Source organism: Vulpes vulpes, chromosome 1 (assembly GCF_048418805.1).
Source record: "Vulpes vulpes isolate BD-2025 chromosome 1, VulVul3, whole genome shotgun sequence".
NCBI classification, from domain to species: domain Eukaryota; kingdom Metazoa; phylum Chordata; class Mammalia; order Carnivora; family Canidae; genus Vulpes; species Vulpes vulpes.
Window position 1 is genome coordinate 161,092,498 of NC_132780.1, and position 23,490 is coordinate 161,115,987.

General features: G+C 33.6%; 1 protein-coding gene across 1 annotated transcript in view; it reads right to left on the bottom strand.

Annotated features, from left to right (window-relative positions):
• Positions 1-4,185: 4,185 nt before the first annotated feature.
• The window catches only part of LMBRD1 (LMBR1 domain containing 1), a 109,211-nt gene continuing 89,906 nt past the window's right edge, over positions 4,186-23,490 (bottom strand). The window contains exons 15-16 of the mRNA XM_025991127.2: positions 4,906-4,997; positions 4,186-4,755 (exon numbers count right to left, since the gene is read on the bottom strand). Of these exons, the coding sequence (XP_025846912.1) occupies positions 4,639-4,755; positions 4,906-4,997 (209 nt within the window). The 3' untranslated portion in view covers positions 4,186-4,638. The remainder of the gene's footprint in view (positions 4,756-4,905; positions 4,998-23,490) is intronic.

Below are 23,490 nucleotides of genomic sequence, written 5' to 3' on the forward strand. Positions count from 1 at the left end.
AACTCAGTCTGGGTAACTTGAACAATCTGGTCACTCTGGAGGTGGTCTTTGCTGAAAGAGTTGAGTACTTAATCAAGCATCACCAAATACCTGAAATACACCTTAAAATTACTTCTCTCACATCACTTCAATTGCATGCTCAAATAGCCTTATGATTATATGACATGAAGAGAGGACGTGTTGTGGGTTGGAGATGAAGAGCATTCTAGTTATGGGAATGATTTCCATTGTAACTCTAACTTGATAAAAGTGATTTTTATTTTATTTTTTTATAAAAGTAATTTTTTAAATGTATTCATAACAGACACATACAATCCTAGTAAATATTGATAAAGTCCAGTTGATGCCAAGAACCCCTTGGCTACAAATTCCTAGACCAGGTTCTGAAAGGATGGAGATTATCTTCTTCAATCCTAGAAAATCAGTAGCTATCATCCAATGCCTGGAATAAGTAGGAGCTTGGATATTTGCTGAGTGGAATGAATAAATGGTATGTAGATAAAGCTAATTCATTTTGAGGCTTCTTGGTAGCCAACCTATTTCTTCCTGGTATTCCCAAATTCTGTCTCCTTGCTTATGCCTATTTAAGTTTTAGCAAAGACATTTGTTCATTGTTAGCATTCTTTACATAAAAATTCACAATGTAACTTCTAAATTTTGGTGCCAAAAAAATTATCTCTAGGAATTTAGTGCTTCCTTTTATCAAATATAAACACTTCATCATCCATTGTAGTCTTTGCTACCATGAAATTCAAAGATATATTTATGTATAATTGCAATGACTTTATTTTCTGAGTTCTTTTAAATAATACTTGCTTTAATCTTTTGTTACATTTCAATATATTGCTATTTCTAAGTTTATCCATCTTAAATATCTATTGACTTCCCATGGTGAGAGAATTTTGCCTGCTTGAGACAATTTCCCCTTGCTTGCCTTTCTTCCCCTAGCCCCCAAATTATTAGTATTCTATGATGCTTTGTTGGTTACCTTTATAATTTTAATATGCTCACACCTTTTTTCTTTGCTCCCTCTACCAGAGACAGTATCTCTCAATTTCTTTCTTCATGTCCCCCCACCCCCTTACCACTCTCCCATGAAGTAAGGATATTAATAACCTCTCTGCTTAGGTCTTCTTCCACCAGCTCTTTCAATCTTCCAATTTTTAACAGCTGTCTTTTTACATTGTCAAGGTTGATACTTACATTCAGTGCTATAATCAATGTCTACTTTTTTCTATGGATTAATTCTAAGAGTATATTACTATGGCTTTATGCACAGCAGTCACTAAAGAGCTCAGTAGTGTACTTTGAAACGTTTTTTTCCTGTATTGCTTGCTGTTTTTCTTTTCCTTTTTTTAAAATTTTAAAATTTAAAATTTAAAAAAAAAATTTCCTTTTTTAAAAAAACACAATATGCATTTTCATTTCTTTTGGTATAGTGGCACCGAGATAGAAGTCAGTTCCAGGGTCTCAATTTTGCCAGCACCTTGCTGCATGGCTGAACAAATTAATTACTTGTTTGAACTTTGCATAAAATAAGAGGCCTTGACCTTTTAGAGTCATCATTATGGATGATCTCTAGAGATTTTTTTCAGAGGACTTCAAAGAAAATATATCTTTCATTAGTGAAGTCACAACACTTAAATCGGCTTTATAAAATATAAAGCTAAAACCATTTCATGAATGGGGGGGAAACATTGTTAGAATAAAAGTAAACTTCTACATAGGTAAGAAGCAAATGTATAGAATCTAAGAAGGAAAACATACTTTAAAAAAATAACTAGCCAAATAAAAAGTTGACGTTGATCTGACACAAATAAAAACAAAGTATTCCTAGCAGTAATAAAATGTATATGTAGTATTCAAGACAAATATGGTAGTATTTTCAAAATAAATCTTAAAAACAGGCCATATGTGGGTGTGTACATACATATAATACACACACACACACACACACACACATCCCCTTAAGCTCATGCAGTTTATATACGCTTAATCCATATATTCAGATTTAGAGCTTCTAACTAGCAAAATCAGCCATCAACTCAGTGTCTTCCATGTGCGAGGAATTATTCCAGGCACCAAGGATGACAAACCCAGAAGGGTGTTCAAGCACTTGCAATTCAGAGGCAGATGTCAAAGCAATAAATCAAAACACACTTTACAGGGTGCCATGTGAGTAGAGTAGGTGCCACCTAACTGTCTGGGAGACTTAGGGGAGGAGTACCTGAGGAGATAATGTTAAAACTGAGATCTTAAGAATAAGGATTTTCTTAAGACAAAAAGTAGGGAAGGGTATAACAGGAAGAAGGAACAGTTCAACAGATAGGGGAACGTAAGAAATCAGAGCCAATTGGATAATGCTGAGACATTTGGCTCATACAACCAGTGTGATGATAGCAGAGAAAGCAAGACAGTCAGGTAAGAAACACACAAAAAAGGTTTTATCTGTCATATGACAAAAAATGATTTCATTCTAAAATAACTGAAAAATTTTCACAGGAAAGAAATGAAATAATCAGACTTATATTTTCATTATCAAGGAAAGACTGAAAGAAGTCAGGACTTGGCACAAAATCCACTGAGAAAGTTCTAGTAGTGTGTATTAGTCTGTTACGGCTGCCATAACAAAATACCATATATCGGATGGCTTAAACAACTTTATTTTTTCACAGTTCTGGAAGCTAGAAGTCCGAGATCAAGATGCTGGCAGGGTTCAATTTCCAGAGGCTTCTCTTTTTGGTATGCAGATGGCCTCTTTCTGTGTCCTCACAGGGTCTTTTTCTCTGTATACATCCCTGATGTCTCTTCCTCTTCTCAGAAGGGAACCAGTCATACTGGAATAGGGCTCCACCTAATAGCCTCTTTTTACCTTACTGACCTCTTTAAAGGCCCTATCTCCAAATATAGTCATATTCTCAGGTACTGGAACTTAGGACTTCAACCTAAGAATTTTGAGGGAACACAACTCAATCTAAAACACAAGTGACTGGCAGTAAGAATAGAAAAAGACAAATGGAAGGATACTTAAGAAGTTGAAATCAGATACTTGATTGGTTGGTAAGTTAGTTATACACAGGGGATAAGAAAGTCTGCTTCATTTCTGGTTTAGACAATGAGGTATATGCTAGTGCCATTTGTCAAATAACAACAACAACAAAACAATACAGAAGGAGGCTTGGTATGCCCAGAAAAATGAGGAGTTCAAGTTGCAACTGCAATAGTAATTTCTAGTTAACAGGTAAGTTAAACTCTGGAGTTAACAGGTAAGTTAAACTCTGGAGTTTGGGAAAAAATAATAGAGATATATTAACAATATGACACATATGATATGATCTAATATATAGATGGAAACCAAGGGTATAAGAAATTGTCCAGAAAGAAAATATAAAATAAAAACAAAGGGGAATGGAATTTGGTAAATAACATTAAAGACTGCATTAAGAAGCCAAACATGAAGGCCATGAAGGTATATCTAGACAAAGAATCAGAACAAAATGGCACAAGAATTAAGGGAAAGAAAAATAAAGTGGGAGATGGTTATTAATTCCTAAAACTTTTTCAGAAAGTTGATATTTTATTTCAAAGATGTGTTTTTATGAGTTCTAATTTGTGCTTTTTAGGAGTTCTGATTTGCTTCCGTGAGTAAAATACAATAATGGTTTCTCACTACCCAAAACATGTCCAAAATACCCTATCTATATTATACAGCATTCCTTATGCCTTTTGAAAATTATAAATCTTTAGAATGAAAACGTACTTTTAAACACAAAATATGTCATATGTAAGTAGGCTCCGTGCCCAGTGAAGAGCCGAACGTGGGGCTTAAACTCACCACCCCAAGATCAAGACCCGAGCAAAGATCAAGAGTCAGATGCTTAACTGAGCCAACCAGGTGCCCAAGGTTACATACCTTAAAATAAGTAAACTGATTTTTTTTTTCAAAATCAATTTTTCTTGATAAGACTCTCATTTATGTTGGAAGGCAAATTTTGAGGTTAGCCACCTACAACAATGTGTAAGGCTTAAATACTAAAGAGGTGATAATATATCTAATGGAGTAATATCTGAACAATACAACACATCTTGGAATGCTGTGGTCTTATAGCACCAAGTAGCTTGAAATCTGCTCATGAAATATATTTGAATGGCACTAATGATATAATGCAGAAAATAGAAAACAAGTTGCATAGAGGAGTAACATTTATTTACCGGCTATCTTGTATTATTTTTAGACAATCAGATATAGACACTTTGGAATTCCACATTACTCTAGAAACCCAAAGGCACAGATACAACTGATTTATTATGTTTTTAAAAAGTGACAAAAGGGAATATGAATTCTGCAAGATTTTTAATCAATTCAACACTATTATACACTAGAGAAAAAAATTTCCACAAAACATTCTCTCACAAAGTCCATGGTTTTATATTTACATAGAATTATTATAGCAATTTTAAATGTTAATCTATGATACAATAATGTTACTTCGGATAACATAAAAAATATAGTTTTTTTAATAGCCATGCTCCCATTTTTGATGAAAGCTAGTCAGTTTATCCTAATGTTAGTTTAACACTTTAAAAATGCATAATAGACATTCAATCAGCCTTATAAAACCCCTAAGAGAGGGGCCGTCAAACAGAATAGACAGAGGGCTCATCATCACTTATGTCTGAATCATCTTCATCAACTCCTTCAATGACAGATTTCTTCCCTTTACAACAGGATATAATTAATCCAATCAAGAATACCTGTAAATTTAAATAAGCTACATGTTATTTCTTAAATTTAAAGTCATTCAGAAAGTATTGAATTTAAAATGCACAGTGAATTTAAAATCCACTGTGATACAAATGGGCAAATGAGGTTCAGATCATCCCTAGTATACCTGTACTACTTACCCCAAGAAAGGCCCAGTTCCCAAAATAGTATGCAGCACTAAAGAACCAGAACTTGTGAAGGAACAGATATGTGCGCGTAACAGTACACTGATCTATAAAAGCAAATAAAGGATAATAGTGAGAGTTTCTTTCGTGAAATGGACTATTAAAACTTTATCTAAAAGATTATTAACCAAAACTAAAGATCAAGGTCATATAGTCAATAGGTGTTAGAGAGAAAATTGAATCTAGGTCTTTCTCTAAAGCCCACTCCTTCAGTACCCTTAATATAGTGTTAAATTACCAAATAATATGACATTTCAAAAAAATAAATGACACCTATGTAATCCTGGCTTTTAGGTATAAGAAAAATTTTATTGGATAGTTCCATTTACTTGAAAGAGAAGAAGCATTTTGATCTGGAGTGCCAGATATGCCCTAACCAAAACAAAGTTTTCTTTTATGTGTTGTTAAAGAAGATATGATGAATATACGAAAAAATGAACAAAGTAATCAGGTGTGATCATAATTAAGTTGTACTTTTCTAAAAATCTAATTCTCAGGACAGCTCAACTTTGAGAGGTGTTCTGAGATTTACTTTTTTAAGACCACTATTGAGAAAGAAATACAAATATGTCATTTACTGATATGCTTATCATTTGAATTTTAGATTAGTACTTATGCTTGAATTAAAAATAAATCATACACCAAAAATCAATCAATTGTATATTTTTCTCTTTCAAAAAAAAGAAAAGAAAAGAAAGTAACCTTTAAAGAGAAAGTGGCAGACTGGTTATTTAATATTTAACATCTGTGTTAGACTCCATACTATTTTCGTGCAAATACGTTATTTCCATTAGGTTACAAAGTCCTTTAAATAGATATGTTTGAGAAATAGTATCTGAGGAAATATTTGTTTATTGATACCATTCAGAAAGGCCCGAGGCAGCTTAGGCTTCATTGAAAAATTATATACTCTGCAGCTAATAGAGGATTTAACCTTCCAAATTTCAGAGGGCCTTTTTTTTTTTTTCGCTACAGAAAAAAATCTTTCCTTAATCTTATAAGGCAACTTCTTTTTAGTCAATTAATTACAAAACAGATTATGATTTCTGCATATTTTAACCAAAATTGACAACAGCAAGAAATTCCACATGCAACTAGGAGACAAATATCACATCCTATTGCTGATTAAGAAAATACACTGTTGATTTCTAATTTTATGAACTCTCTTCTAGTGTCAATAAATACTATTTTCTCTTAAAACATAAAGTTGAGTTGAGAAATCTGTAACCCATTTTTTTTTTTTGTAACCCAGTTTTTTACACAAAGGTTCTAAAACACTTTATCTTGGGGAGTCTATCACATGGTTTTCGGAAAAGCAGGCTTTAGGTTATACTTTATGCATATATAACACTTGTCATATAAAGTTTTAAATAGGTCATGTAAATAAACAGGTAATCTAAATCTTATCTACTCTAATCCCTTCCACTGTACTTCAACATTTACTTCTGAATTACTCAATAGCAATTGGACAAAGCATTTTTTTTCTTCTGGCAGAGAAGCATGCAGTTTAATAAAGAGGCAGTATCTTCCTTTCATAAGCAGAGATCACCAATCTAATGATGATCTATTGATCCTCATACCTTCACAGTCCTCCTATTTTGCTCTCTTTCTCAATAGAAAAGTCTAGAAGGAATATTCAAAGCTTCCTAACAAAAAAACAAAAAGGATTCAAGCAGTAGTGGCTGAACAAATGTTTCTCTACTCTCCTATGGTTACTCGTGCCCTCTCTCTCTCTCTCTCTCTGTGACTATCATAAATAAATAAAAATTAAAAAAAAAAAAGAACATAGTTCTCAAGAGCTGTTGAAGTGGTCTTGAGGAAAACAAATATTAAGATTTTAAAAGTAGTAAAGCAATAGTAGTAAAGAAAATAATTGCTTAGGTATTAGTATCATGACTACTGTGTCTATGTTCATTATTTTACTGTCCCTATAAAGTGTCACCAGCGAGACCCCAACATCTGACCTTTACTGCCCACCTGTCTGTATTCACTAATCCCTATCTTGCATTTTTCCTTAAACTCTTCTTTCTGGGCTACCTCTTAACTCAGGCAAATGAAACTGGAAACTACCATTCAGGGGATGGCAACTGCCCTAACAAGACCTCCTGCTGCCCAGACCACCCAAGCCATTTGAGCTAAAACACTAACTTGTGCCTGTCCAGATGGACCAAGGAGTGACCACTGGAGTGACCAACAATTACCTTTACCTCATTATAATACTAAAGTCTCTGCCCCAAGAGGAGCCATAGCCTCACTTATATAACATATTTCGTATGTATAGACATGCTTTCTAAGGTGCATGCATGACCTTATGCTCATTTTTACACAGGATGAAAAGGCTTCCCTATCTATTAAACCTTTTAAAAAAAAAATTTTTTTATTTATGATATTCACACACACAGAGAGAGAGAGAGAGAGAGAGAGAGAGGCAGAGACATAGGCAGAGGGAGAAGCAGGCTCCATGCACCGGGAGCCCGACGTGGGATTCGATCCCGGGTCTCCAGGATCGCGCCCTGGGCCAAAGGCAAGCACTAAACCGCTGCGCCACCCAGGGATCCCCCTATCTAACTATTTATTCATCCTAACCCTAAAAATAAAGGTACTCATTCACCCTCTCTCGGGGAATCACAGCTTTGGAAGCCATTCCTCATGATCTCCTTCTTTGCCAGAAATAAAAGTCTTGGTATGACCATTCAACCTGGTGCAGTTTGTGACTCACCTAGGAGCAAATTCACATTGATTGGTTCAGTTACAAATACAGATACAAAGGGATTTGGTGAGATTTGAACCTGTATAATTCAGTAATATGCTGTCTCCTAAACAGTAATATACATTTAATTAAATAAAAATAATCAATTTGATGTTTTAAAAATGAAGAGAGGGACAGATTAGGATTTATGCAAAAAATGCCAGTTCATAATTATTTTAAAAACAAGAGCAGTATGTTCCATGGCTTACGTATTACATGAGCTTCACCTTACCCTTATAAGGGTATACTTAAAGATTCTTTGGGAGTCAAAAATTCACTGAATTAGAAATTTCAGGGCCAGAACAGGGATTATAAGACAGAAGCTGAGCTGCAGAAGCAAGTCAGATCAAATCATTTTTCCACAGAGGTCTAATAATCCATTCAGTGACATTTTAAATTGGCCTATACCCACTGATGATTTTGCCCACCACAAAAAATATACCTTAAATATTTTTCCTATCACATTATTTTACATGCTTACCACCATTTTCAAAGGTTGCAGATTTGACACAAATCTACACTACACTACAAATCCATATACACAATGAGTATGTAACAACTCTTTCTAGCTATCTTTATATGTATGCATTATTATGTTTACATTTATATAAAGTGGTATATGACTACAGATATTTTTATATTCAAGTGATGATTCCACACTGAATAAACAGAGGAGGATTTTCTCCTGACCATCTGCCATTTTCTAGATGTTTACCTGAATCACGATACCTAGGAGATCTACAGAGGTCTTTCTAGTTATCTAAAAAATTATAATTAAGTATTTTGAACTTGGTTCAAACTTCAAAGCAAATTTAAATTGCTGGATATTTCATTTAAGGGTTGTGTTCTAAAATCAAAAGTGTTCAGGAAACTTCTGACTGTTGTACCTCAAAAGGACATACAAAAGTTCTAATTAAACTAAAGAGTACTATTAACAATGAAAAATTAAAGTAGGGGTTAAGATAAAAAAAATTTCTGACAACAAAGTGGCTGTACAAAAAAGATCAAAATTAAAAGAGCCAAGAAAGGGCATTGGGAGCATATGAATAAAATCAAAAGACTTTTGAATACTGACACTACTACCCTTCCTCTATCTCTTCTCACTTATCATCTAATAAATAACAGAAAGTACAATTAAATCTGTTTTCACGTAACAGCAACCTTTAAAAATATACCTGATAAATTTTATATTCCATTCTTCTTGTTTCCTCTTAGATTATTTGTTATATCATCGTTAATGTATGCTGACTACCACTAAGATAACTTTGGTTATTAGCTATGATAAATCACACCATCTATTTTAAATATATTTTTAAAACATTTAGTGTTGATTTAAGCTACAATTAAGTCATCATGTTATACCTTCACCTGAAATCAACTTAGAATTAATTACACTCTATAATTGTACTTTATTTATAAAACGAATCCTTATATTACATATGCATATATAAAGAAGGCCTATGAGAAAACTCCTGCATCATGGAGAATGAACTTTGAAGTGAATATTTTGTTTGGCTAGTGACAAAAAACTAGCAGAAGACTGGACTATTTAGAATGCCACTTCATTTCTCATGGCTATCCAAGATTATGCTAACTTTGATTTCTGATTAGGGTCTTGAATATTTAAATATTGAATATTTAAAATAGACATATGAATCTTAACTATATACAGACTAAGGAGCTCAATTTTATTGTGATAGGATTAGGAGTTATTAAATGATTTTAAGAAAGAGAATAACATGAGTGGCTATAGACTAGCAGAAGGGACTGAGAGTAGATGGAAGTTCACTCAGGCAGAAGACAATCCAAGTGAAAATGTGAGCTGTTAGGATGGAAAAAAAAAAGGTTAGACTGAAAGATTTTAGAGGTATAATTCCAGTTAATCACTGTTTTAGTGTCAAATGGACTTACAGCATATGAAATATACACGCGTAAAAAATTTTGATATACTTACAACACACATCCAAATAAAAAGGGGCAGAAAAAAATTAAAATACATAATAAAAATCAAAGTTCTATATTTCTTAAAATTGAACAAATGGTATTCAGTTAAATCAATGTTTTGTTAAATTTCACTGGGGGGCTAGTCAAAAGGGAAAGAACTGGTAAACATAAAGAAGTACAGAAATTCTAAAGGAAGTAGTTTTATTATATTTTATGAATACACAAACTGTATCAGGTTAATAAAGATACCACTTGTCAGATGTTTTACACTAAACAATAAGTTTTACAGGGGTGCTTAGGTGGCACAGTTGGTTTAAGCATTTGCCTTCAGCTCAGGGTGCTGGGATTGAGCCCTGCATGGGGAGCTCCCTGCTCAGTGGTTACTCTGCTTCTCCCTCTCTCTCTACCCCTTCCCCTGCGTGTGCTGTCTCTCGCTCATGCTCTCTCTCAAATAAATAAAATCTTAAAAAAAAAAAAAGAATGAATTCTACAGTGATTATTTTTAAGAACAAATGATAACTTCTGTTGAGCTTTGATTATACTTTTAAAAATGTAAGGTATTACAAAGGTGCTAAAATATGTAGTGTTCCAAGAAAGAATGTTCCTAATATCACTATATTACTCACTGGCCATATAAAATTTATAAAATGGGAGTCACAGAGATAAGCATTAGCATATAATCTGTAGAAATAATCACAAACTCATTAGTAAATTCTAAATTAATTAAGATTTACTGTCTACTAGTCTTAATTGCCCAAAGACAGTCAAATATAAAACAGAAAGAACAACCATTTTCCATTATATTTTTTTCATAAAATAGTAATAGTGTAATGAGTATAGTAGAAAATATTAAAGGTAGAGATAGAAAAGTGAGATTTGGTTCTTGAGTCTGCCACATATACTGTGAGATTCTGGGGTGAGTCATCTAACTTCTGGATATCAGTTTCTTTCTAAGTGACAATGAAATAGTATCTGCTTGTGATATATAGTGACAGGACAGTCTGATCTTTTTTTTTTTTTTTTTGATAGACTGATCTTCTGAAAATTAAATTTAGAAATCTACATGTGATTTAAAAAAAAAGACTGTTTTAGGAGTTAGCAACCTTGAGCAAGAATCTCTATACAAGAGGTTAATTTTCACAAAATTACCTAGGTTGGCTTTGGCATAGATTCCAGAGAACTCAGAAAGCTTACACCTAATTAACTTTAGTATTCTTAGTTGAACTTTTATCAACAGAGTAAAAATGTCACCTAGAAAAAGAACTCTGACATCAAGAGACTTTCTGGATTGCAAGCAAAACCCAGGAAAAATGATGCTGTAGTCAATACCTAATTTTCTGGTCTGCATGGCAACCTCACTTGACAATGGATGACACAATATATCAGGCTATCTCAGCTAGATGATACCAGCCAATAAGATCAATGAGGCCTTCTTTATGATTCTATGCCTACCTAGAAACTGTGACTATAAATTTGGTTTTCAAAACACATTCTTTCTCTGCGGTGAGAATTCACTAACCCTGAGTCTCTAGTTTCTTTAATAGTTATATTTCCTATGATAAATTAATAAACTCACAGCTGGCTAATATATTAGTCTCTTCTCTGTTCGGTCAGTTATCTGAAGCCCAATATAGACAATAAAGACCAAGGTATAGGAGCATTTGAAAGGTAGGTAGATTTAAATCAAATAAAGCTATCAATTCACAAACTTGTTATTTGTCAAGTAAAAGATTATAAATTTACAGTACTTAAGCATGAAGAACTATTTCAATCTGTTGAGAACAAAACTTTTTGGTTCAAGATGACAGACTGGGCACAGTCATTTGTTTCTTTCCTTCTCAGGACCTCATTAAAAGTTAGAGTATAGGAATAAAACCAGCAGCAATCTCTTAACAGCAAACAGAATGGGAAGTAAGCCATCAGGTGATGAAAATCAACAATAACCTGGAAGATGAAAAGCCACACTTAAAAGGTTTCCAATAAAACAACTAGTTTCCCTCCCATTTATTTTAAAATATAATTTAAGGATCACTAGAAACCTCAGTCACAGAGTTCCCATGATGAGGCTTCCTAGTTCCTGATACTTAAATGTAAATTAGCATAAATATGAATACATCAGATATATACAGAAACTATCAGCATGAAGGAGAAAGGACACGATAAACAGAATTGTTCCAAGATAAACAGAATTGTAATTTTATTTAAAGGAAACCATTAAGAAAAATGTTTAGTACCTTCAGGTATTGAATAAGATTTTACATCCATAAAACAAGGATGCTTGAAAAAGATCAGAATAAGTACTTGAGGAAAGTTATGACTTTGTTATATGAAATAAAAATTTTAGGATATGGTTTGAAGATAAAGCTGAACAAACACTCAAGTATCCAGAGTAAAACGGTAGGCATAGAATATGAAATATGGATGAGATAGATGATGAACTGAAGATATCCAGCAACTAATGAAGATGAGCTCCCCAAGAGAGAATGGAGAAAAGAGAACTTACCAAGTTAGCTTCAAAAGAAGTAGCAGAAACGAACTAGGGTAGGGGAAGGGGAAGTGGGAGGGGGGTGGGAGCGACTGGGTGACAGGCACTGTGGGGGGCACTTGATGGGATGAGCACTGGGTGTTATTCTATATGTTGGCAAATTGAACACCAATAAAAAATAAATTTGCAAAAAAAAATAAAGTAAGTCCATAACTAAATTTCAAAACAAAACAAAACAAAACAAAAAAACAAAAGTAGTAGACGGCATGAGATTTCTCACCAGTTAAAAAACGAAAGATGTGACCAGTTAAAAAATAAAAGAAGATGACACAATGCCTTTACAATTCTAAAAGAAATGATTTCTTATGTGGATTTCTAAGTGCAACCAAATTACCCATCAATTATATAAACTGAGATACTTTTTGGACATATAAGTCATTTTCAGATGTGAAAATACAAGGCATTTTTTTTTTTTAAACTCAAGAAAAACTAAGGGGTTGGGAGAGGAAATCAAGAAAAAAGATATGGCTTATAATGCATCTAAAGTCCAATGAACAGAAATAATAACATTACTGATAAGCAGCAGAATCAGAAAACAATTGATCTAAATAAGAAAAAGAAGTCAATAGGGACTTAGAAGGTACAATGGATTTCATCCAACAGATTAAATAAGAAAGAAGCTAGAATGGGCAGCCTCAGTGGCTCAGTGGTTTAGTGCCGCCTTTAGCCCAGGGCCTGATCCTGGAGACATAGGATCGAGTCCCACATCAGGCTCCATGCATGGAGTCTGCTTCTCCCTCTGCCTGTGTCTCTACATCTCTCTCTCTCTCTCTCTCTCCCTCTGTGTTTCTCGTGAATAAATAAATAAAATCTTAAAAAAAAGAAGCTAGAAGATGCTAGCTAAACTAATATTTTATGATACTTAAATAACATTTTTAAAATGACAAAGAAAAATAACAAATAAAAAACTGGTTTAATTCTAGATTGTTATTTTGAGGAAGATAGAAAACTATACTTAGATAATATTTTCTTATCCTCAAGGAGCTTACATTCCTATAAGAGAACAGGGGTGCCTGGGTGGCTCAGTCAGTAGAGCATGCAACTCTTGATCTAAGGGTTATGAGTTTGAGTAGTACGTTGGGCATAGAGATTAAGAAAATTTAAAAAACTAAAACAGAGATAATATATATAAATGACCATAAATTAAGACAGAGTAAGGTAGTCATAAAATGTAAATGATATGAGAATTCAATGGATAAAAAGAGACTGCTCATGTTTAGAGGCTCAAAAAAAAATGGTTAGGTTTGAAATAAACATCATAGGACTCAGCAATGAAAACAGGCAGGGTGGCATAGAAACTAGTTGTGATATTTCAAGAACAAATAGTTGAAAAGCAAAGGTGGAAAAGATGGCGATGTTCAGAAAATGTATGAAAAAAAGCTACATAGCTGTAGGATGGGTTAAAATAGAGGTAGTCCTTCAATCCTAGATTGAATCTGTCAGATGATGAGGCGGAGAAGCACTTAAGGTTTCTATTGGGGGAAATGGCATTATCAGAGTACTTACTTTAGATCAGTGGTTTCTACAGTGTGGCTCCCAGACCAGAACCCTCGGAAAATTCTCCCACCTCAGATTTACTGAATCAAAAATTTGCCATTGGTGTTTAACAAGCCTTCTAGAAACTCAGATGCATATATAAGTTTGATAATCACTGCTTCAGAACAATTAAGCTAACAGCACTGTGCAGTGTAGATTAGACTGGAGCACTAGTTAAAAGGTACAATTCATGTGAGATGTGAGGGTCATTCTGGCAACAAGCTGCATCCCTTAGCAGCTGCCTGGGTGTGGAGGAAGAGTGAATGAAGGTTAAGTGTGCTTTGAAGAATGGTGGTAGTGTGAGAAATAGTGAAGTCAGTAAGTATAGTTCAAAGGCTTTATCTAGTAGTTTATACTGTCTTCATCAAGAACTAGTCATTTTAAACATTTTAATAAACATTACCAAAATAAGGTAGGCTCTGTATATTATTTTCACTTATATTGATAAGTCTTATAAAGCTACCAATAAACAGCTAACAGGCTAACATCTTTATTTTGCTTGCTTTCTTGACCATGAGGTTAATGCCCTAACCCCACATACCACATGACCACACTTGCTCTCAACTGTAGGGGAAATCTAATGAGAAAATGTGCAATGACCAACAGTGAGACCGAGAAGTTAATAGGTTATCTTATTAGTTTTCTATTTAATAAGGAATACCAGGAACAAAACAAAGTCAAACAGGCTCAAAGAAAAAAAGTATAACCTTAATAGCTGCAAGCAGTTTTCAAAGACAACTATTCTAGATATTATCTAATAAGTAGAATACAAAACATTAAGTAACATTTTCTAATTAAAATGCTAAAAAAAAAAAACAAAACAGAGGCATCATTCCTGACCCCTTTTTCTCTCCTAGCCTATAACTAGATTTCTCAGAAAATCCTACTGGTTCTACCTTCAAAATACAACAGCATCTGACCACTTCTTGCCACTTGCATCATCATCACAGGCTCTCTCTTGGATTACTGAAAAAGCTTCCTGTCAACCTGTTTTTGTCCTTGGGTTTATTTATTATGGTCAATCTCAGGGGTTGGCAAATTATAACCCAAAGGTTACATTTAGCCCATCACCTGTTTTTGTAAGTTTTACTGGAACATGGCCACAGCCATCCATAATGTACTGTTTATGGCAGCTTTAATACTGCAAAGGCAGAGCTACACAGTATGTCTCACAAAGCCTAAAATATTTACTATCTTATCCTTCACAGAAAAAGTATGCTAAGCCCTGGTCCCTAGGCAACACAGTAAAGTGATCCTTTGGGAACATCATGTCACTCTTCTACTCATAATCCTGCATCTGAAAGTAAAAGCTAAAGTCCTTAAACTTGGCTGCTTTTTGTTCCTCTATTTCCTCCAGCATACTTCTACTCTGCACTTGCTGTTACTTTCATCGAGAATGGTCTTTTCCCACATAGCTGCCTTTGTTCCACACTTGCTTAAGGTTGTTTTCCTTAAATGACAGCTTCTCAGTAAGAATTTCCTTTCTACTCAAAATTTCAAATCATCCCTCCTTCTGGACACCAGTTACTCTCCTTCGGTTCTTTATGTTTCTCCATAATACTTACAACTTGTCTCCTACTACTACGTAAGCTTCATGGGGACAGGAATATTTGATTCTGTTGTCACTATTGTTATACTAGTACCTAGAATAGCAGCTGACACACAGTAGACATCAATAAACATTTGTTAAATGAAGCAGCACAGGAATAGTAGGTAAAATTAAATGACCATATGGAATCCCAGAAATTAAAACATCTATAAACTTACCTTAAAATTTCAAGACAGATAGGATGGTGATTCTCAGTATTACTAAAAAAGATATGTCAGTATCTTCTAAAGGTGTTCAAATTGTAATAGCTATTAATGGTGTACTCCTCAAAGAAATCCTTTAACTTTCTAAACAAGGCTATCAAAACTATCACAATTCTAAGAGTTGACTTATCTTTGTCTTATAACTAAATCTATCTTTTTGTCTAATAGTCAAAATCTAACTATCCTTAATTTACCCATCCCCACCCCCAACCCCAAATTTTCAGACTCTAAGACAAAAAGACCACATAGTTGTTTTTCAAAGGCCATTGCCTGAATCCTGAATTAGATCTTATTAGTTACACAATTCTAGAAAGCTAAAATTAATTAGCTTCACCTAATATGGGGTAGGAGGTGTTAAACTGATAGTCCATATTCAAAATCCGCCTTTTAAATAACCACAGTAAGAGTCGGGTACCATTTTCACTTCAAATTATATTTATGGACCATCCATGTGGGCACATAGCACCAGAGGAGGCATTAACAAATACTGTCATCACAAAACAGCAGTGGCCTTTTTTGACCATAGCCCTTAAGGCTTTAGTTTCTAATGAAATATCTTGAGCAGTTTCATTTTGAGCCTGTTAAAATTGGCTTTCTTTAAAATGTGAATTTTATTTATAACTATATAAATCAAACATCAAATGTCAACTAGTGTAGTAATTCCTTTAATAACACTGGTTTTTTAAACAGAAATAAGAATCTCCTAAAAAAGCATTTTTTTCTTTTCTTCTTCTTCTTTTTTTTTTTTTTTTTTTTTTTCTTACAGGTCAATGTATGAGTGGGTGGGTAAAAAAAAAAAAATTACCTAGGGGCTCAGTTAGTTAAGCATCTGCCTTTGGCTCAGGTCATGATCCCAGGGTCCTAGGATCAAACCCTGTGTCTTAAAACACACACACACACCCAAAAAACACAAAACAATACCACCTGAATCCACTGTTAGTGATCACATAAAGTGTTATGAGTAGTATTGCTTAGTAATCTAGACCTCTAAATAAAATTTCCTGGAATCTTAGAAGCTCAAGTAGAAAGAAACCATTCCATATTCTAGGGAAAAGGATGGTACTAAGAATTTAAGAATTAAATTTTTTAAAGTCTCAGTAACTACCCAATCCACTCTCACAGGTTGCTGATACTATCATAAGAAACCACTTTAGTTAGAAAATCCACCTATTTCAGCTCGAAGCCTTCAAAAAAAAAGCTTCATCTAAGAAAATGTAAAAATCACTCTATCAATAAATATAGGTGATAAATTTATGGAAAAAATCTTAAATTATTTAAAGAAATTGGATTATATAACCAAATATAGAACATCATCACTGCACTTAAACTGGTGGATTATTAAAAAATATGAAAAATTTCTCCAATAAGTTTTAAAGTACTATGTGGCTTTAGAGAAGAGGTTTAATTTCTGAAGATGTTTTATTTTTTTTTGAAGCGTTTTTAATATGTGCTTTGTGAATTTAAACTGTCCTTCTGCATAGAACCTCAATAGGAATACATTCTGTAAACCTAACCAAAGAATAACTCATTTTACATGATTGAATATGTTTATAATTAAATCAAGGTTTATCTGATGCTAGAAATTTATACCAGAAGTGACAGGAAAATATGAGAGATGAATTATTTTGTAGCAGATTCAAAATTAAAAATAAACAAGAAAGATTAACTCACTTTCATATACCTTTTATTCTAAATTGCTTAGGGAATTCACGAACTTTCATGCTCAAAATGTGTTTTGCCATTTTGTAAGGCAAATACATCATGTTGAACCACTGGGGATGTAAACTTAAATTTATAGAATTTAAGAAAAATAACATATAAATGTAAATTTTTAACAGTATATAAATAATGTGTAAATATATAAATAATATATAATATCCCCTAAATAGTAGTTAGAAATGGTTATCTTCAGTAGTTCATATCTTGGTCTATTCTTGGGACTATCAGTTTTTAAAATAGTTGCTATTTGGTGGTGTTCAGCAGTTCTCATGTGGTTTTTTCCCCCTCCCATTTATCATTCTCTTAACATATACACACTTATCTTTTCTGAACCATATATTGTAACAACCTCTTAACATTTTAGGATTTTTTAAGCAGAAGGATATTCTCTTACATAACCAGAGTATAGCTACTCAAGAATTTTAACGTTGATACTATATATATATCTTAAAGACTTTATTTATTTATTCATGAGAGACAGAGGGAGGCAGAGACATAGGCAGAGGGAGAAGCAGGCTCCCTGCGGGGAGCCTATGTGGGACTCAATCCCAGGACTCTGGGATCACAACCTGAGCCAAAGGCAGACAATCAATGAGCCACGCAGGTGCCCTTGATACTGTATTTTTAAGACTTTACAGTTCATATTCCAACTCATTTATCCCAGTATATTCTTTCTAGTATTTTTATCCTCTAGTCTAGGATCTAACGCAGGATCATGTATTACTTTTGGTTAACATATCTAATCTGTAACAGTTTCTCAACCTCTTTGTTAAACAACAGGCTAGTTACTTTATACAATATTTGTCAATTGTCAATTTGGTTTTGTATGATATTTCCTCATGATTTGATTCATGCTGTCCTTTTTTCTCAGGATGTCATGCACTGCCCCTTGATGATGGTAATTTTGTTTTACTGGTGCAGCTACTGCCCAGTTTCTCTGACATATAGCTATAATAGCTACCACATTTCCTCTAGGAACTAATAAACAATGTATGGAGAACTCATTGTGGTTTAAAGCTGTAGTTCCCTGAAGTGTGTTTAATTCTCATTACTGTATGTTCATTTCTAAATATTGTATTTGGGTCCATTACAAATCCGTTACATTTTCATTCATTCATTCTTTTTGTTGTTCCCTGACAATATTTTGATCTGGTCTTATTCCTTTTATCATAGTTCACTGTTCTATAACCTGTGTTGATAATTCCAGTATCTGCTAATAGCAAGTCTTTTTGCTGCCTGCTATTTCTTCTTTTTTTCATGGTGTTTTACCTTGTGTGCTTAAACATTTGGCTCCAATGTCTTCATTTGTGCTCCTTTGAGGAAATTCCTTGAGGCCTAGAATTAAGGTGCGTTCCTCTAGTGAACCTTTATATTTACTTGTGCCATGTACCTCATCTGCCAGTCTGAGATGACAATGAAACAAATTCATTCTGGTGATGTGTATTTGGACTACAAATCTGCAAAGAGCTGGTGGTACTGTGGTTACAGTTTCTCAGGGACGTGATTCTTAACCTTCCTGTTCTTGACACTATGGTCAACTTTGCCTTCAATTTTCTGGAAGTTATAATAGAACTTTGCTTCTTGCTCATCCTCAGATGGTGATGTAATTCTTGGGGGGAGGGAGGGAGGGGCTCAGCTTTACAAGACAGTACATTCATCTCCTATAAGATGCCCCACTTATGTGTGTTCTAGCCCTGCATGTCCAATAGCCACAAATAACATGTGGCTATCAAATAATTCATATGTGACTACTGAGACTAAGGAGCTGAACTTCTAATTTTACATTTACTTTTAATTAATTAAAATATAGGGGCAGCCTGGGTGGCTCAGCGGTTTAGCGTTGCCTTCAGCCCAGGGCGTGATCCTGGAGACCCGGGATCGAGTCCCACATCAGGCTCCCTGCATGGAGCCTGCTTCTCCCTCTGCCTGTATCTCTGCCTCTCTCTCCGTCTCTGTGTCTCTCATTAATAAATAAATAAAATCTTTAAAAATATATATATATAAATTAAAAACTGAAGCAGTATAAAATATTTTTTTCATTAAACACAACTTTATTGCTTTGGTAAAACTATATTTTACTTTAATAAACGATTTCACTTAGATGATGAAAATTTAGGATTTGAATTATGGTGTTACTTAAGTGCAAAAATATACACCTGGTTTTGAAGACTTAGTATAATTGCATCCCTAGAGTTTCTGATTTAGTAGGCTTAAGGTGGTGCCTAATAATTTACATTTCTAACAAGTTCCCAAGTTCCCAGATGCTGCTGGTCTAATGATGACTGAAAACAATTGAGATTTTTGTCTTAAGATCCTATCAACACTTTGATACTTTTAAGAAACTTGATATTTTACTCAGCAGTTTTTTTTTTCCCCTTGGGGTTTTTATCATGACAATCGTTCCAAACTCTTAGCCATTCAACTCCTCATTCCATCTTTAACCTGTTCCCATCAGGTTTCTGCCTGCACCATCCAATCAGAACTGTTCTTGTCAATCATCCAACTCACCCCACCAAGAGTCATTTTTTAGTCCTGGTCTTACCTGATTTATCCTGACAATGTTGAACTTGACCCTGTGATTCTGGAAACCATGGTTAAATAAATCTTCCTATTCTTTGTATGTTTACGGAAAAGAATTCCCCTTCCCACATGACTTTGTTAAGACTCATAGATGGCCCCCAAATATTTACCTCTGACAAGAAAGACACAGGCCCTCTAAATTCCCAGTCTCTGCTTCAAAAAAGATGACCTGAGCTGTGTGTCTACACTGATCAATCAGGACAAAAGTCTTATTAATTTGATTTGGCCCCAATTTAAATTCCTCTCCTTCTCCAAAACCCTTAAATCTGGCCTGCCTTAGCCTGCATCTGCTCCTGAACACACCCCCTTGGCTGACCTTGGGGCGGGTGGGGGGATCATTCTCTCATCACCCTACTCCCAAACACCTGGCTCTTTCTAGCCTTATTTACTCCTCCCTACCTAGAGACAAACAAACAAACAAAAAACCTCTTTTCTGCCTTATCTTGGCAACAATTAGAGATCTCACAGTAAGAGAGTTTTTCCTTATTGCAAAAGTCCTCCTCTTCCTATTGTCATCATCTGTTTAAATAGTTTCTCTCTCTCTCTTTTTTAATTTGGCAAATGCCAGCACTTGAAATGGTGCACCACTCTTCCCTTGCCTAATTTTTACCTAACTCACTGTCCCTTCTTATTTCTTTGCTGCTTGCTCTTCTTTCTAACCTCTTACCATTGGACAGTTCCAGAGTGAGTACTGTACCTCTTCTCCATTTATATTCAGTCTCTTGGTGATCTCTCATCCAGTCTCATAGCTTTTCTGCCCAGCAAACCCTGACTAATCCTACTTACAACTTACATATCTCTTTGTGGCCTTTATTTCTATCTCTATACTTCTCACACAGAAAATAAGGAGAAAAAGAATTCTCTATCCATAACTGACATAGTATGTTAGAGATAAATGTTTTTAGAAGGATAAGTACTTAAGTTTTGACAAAATAGGTCAACGTGTTTATTTGCTGGCAAAACAGCCAAGTAAACAAGTTTTATTTAAGGAGAAAGAAGTATTTGAGTCATTTCTTGATGATGGGCTTACTTCAGAATTTAGTGTTTAATTACTTTCTAAAGGTATCATAAACATTTTACTTTTTTTTCAACATTATCAATTCAAAATAATTCTCACTTTTCCCTTTGTACTTAGTATATACAATTATAACTCTGCTTTACTTTTTAAGTCTGCTTAGTTTTTTATAATTCATGTGGTTTAGTTTAACACATCAACTTCTATTTTAGGATCACCAGCTACCTTGAGTCATCTTAACTATTTGTCCTAGAAAAATTATATCCTAAGCTAAAATCTAACGCTATGTAGTAAATCATTTGTTTATTTAAGACTGGCTATATATGTTAACAAATACACTTAATCAGAATAACCCACAAAAATCAAGTTTGACTTATACAGACCACTTCATTTCCAGTTCCAAGTAAGACAACACACGTTTACTTCAAGAAAGTATAAAAGAATTAAATAGAACAGCACAGATAAGACTTGGATTTTTATATTTGGAAACATATTATCTTCCCTCATCCCTCACTGCATTCCACAAATATCCAATGCTCTTGCCATAATTTACTATTACCATAATATGCCAAATATATTTATGTCTTTATGCCTTATTAATGCAGGTGCCTTCTCTGCTTGGACTATCCTCATTTTTTTGTTGTTGTTGTTCATTTAGATTTATTTAACTTATGCTTTTGGGCCCAGCTGAAATGTTATACTGCCCCCTGGGCAGAATAAATCATTATTCTCTTTTGCCTTCCTAAAGAATTTTGTCTATCATTTCTTTATAGTTTGCCACTTACTTTTCCTTCTATTACAATTATTTATTTTCATATCCAACTCCATTAGCCTATGTGTTATTCAATGGCAGAGATACGTATAATAGGGATATGTATTTCCTCTGACACTTTCCCAAAATCTACCTCAGGACTCACAATGCCTATTGTATTTGTCCATTAAGGGACAATGATTTTTCAACCTTCTATTTTGATTCCAATATTTATGTATGTTTATGTGACTTGTGATAATTGTTTATTTTAACTATTTTATTTACATTACCATATAAATTATATATTAACAGTTTTTAGATGAAGTAGCAATTAAATAATGTAAAACTAGGAATGTAAAAATCCTTTTGCCACAATGGCATGTAAAACTTAAAACTTGATTTCTAATTTGCCAAGTTGACTCACTTTAAACATATAAACTATGTACTACCTGTCAAGATAAATTATGTAATATTGTCATTTTAGGAAAAGTTTATAAACCCAGTATGATAAGTATTCCTCATAAATCTGCTAAAATCATTCTATTCTGTAAGAAATTATTGTAAACACAAAAACCTATTTTTAGGTGAATAACTCTCTTTTGAATCTGAGACACTATAAACACTTAAAACTAGGTGTCAGTAATTTCTTCTATATGTTTAATGAATGCAAGACTACCCCATATATTAATTAACACATTATTACTTAAGAAAAAAGTCTCTAAAATGAACTGATTGATAAGAGATCCACATATGTATTTTTAGAAATTGTTGCTTTAATATCTTTCCAGATAATCTTTCCAGATTATCTTTCATCAGAACTAATCTTAAGTATAACGTTATAAATTATAATTTTTGTTTCTAAATCCTGAACTCTTCAAGATTCTGTTACTTGCAATAGACACATAACAAAAGTGCCACCAAGTGCTTTATGGCATATTTATATTGTAGCACCATCTACTCTAGTCAAATGTGCCCACCAAAATGTCACAAACAACAGTGTTTTTTTCTCTGTATGCTGAGATTTCCAAGTTTGTGTTTATATGGATACAGCCATACCAGCCTGTCACCATATATTCCACACCACCCCTACTCCTACGTGTCAAATCACATGTCCTTATCTGTTCTTTGTCTTTCTCCATCATTATTTTTATTAAAAAATCTGCCCTGCTACCCCAAATCCAATGATATTTCTACCAGGAAAATAAAAATGAGCTAGAGAACAAAAGAAAAAATTGAGAAACATTAATCAAATCCATAAATCTAAAGGGTGTGTTTTGCACTGCAAAGTAATATTTTCAAAGGATAAGTCAACTGAAATGTTTAAGAAAAATATTCAAACAGTTCAGAGTCATTTTAACTACTGTAAATTAGGTTAGACAGAAAAAGAAATACTAAATAGGATTCATAAAAAATTATGCTCAAGTATATCTTCTGACTAAAGCTTATTTAGATGATACTAAATAAGCTTTAGTCAGATGATACTTGAGCATTACATGAATTCACTCTGTTCAGCAATACAGAAAACTTTAAATTCTCTTTACCAGTGCAACATAATATTGAAATATTAATTTGTTTTTATTTATTTTTCTGCTAAAGTTTCAATACTGTCATAAGAACTTTAAAAGCAGAACCTATTTTAGATCTTCAGGGTCAGTGCCCTCTTAATTAAAAAAAAAAAATTACAAGTCAACTACTCAGCAGTAATTTTTCATTCTATTTTCACTTAGTTAAAAATGACAACCCAAAGCATTTCAAATATCAACTCTATCTGTGATGTGATGTATGTGTACATTTCAAAGTAAAAAATCTGGGACTAAAGTCATTACAGAAGTAGAACTGGAAAGTCAAGTCATATCTATTTATACTATAATCGTTTTACTCTTCAGGCA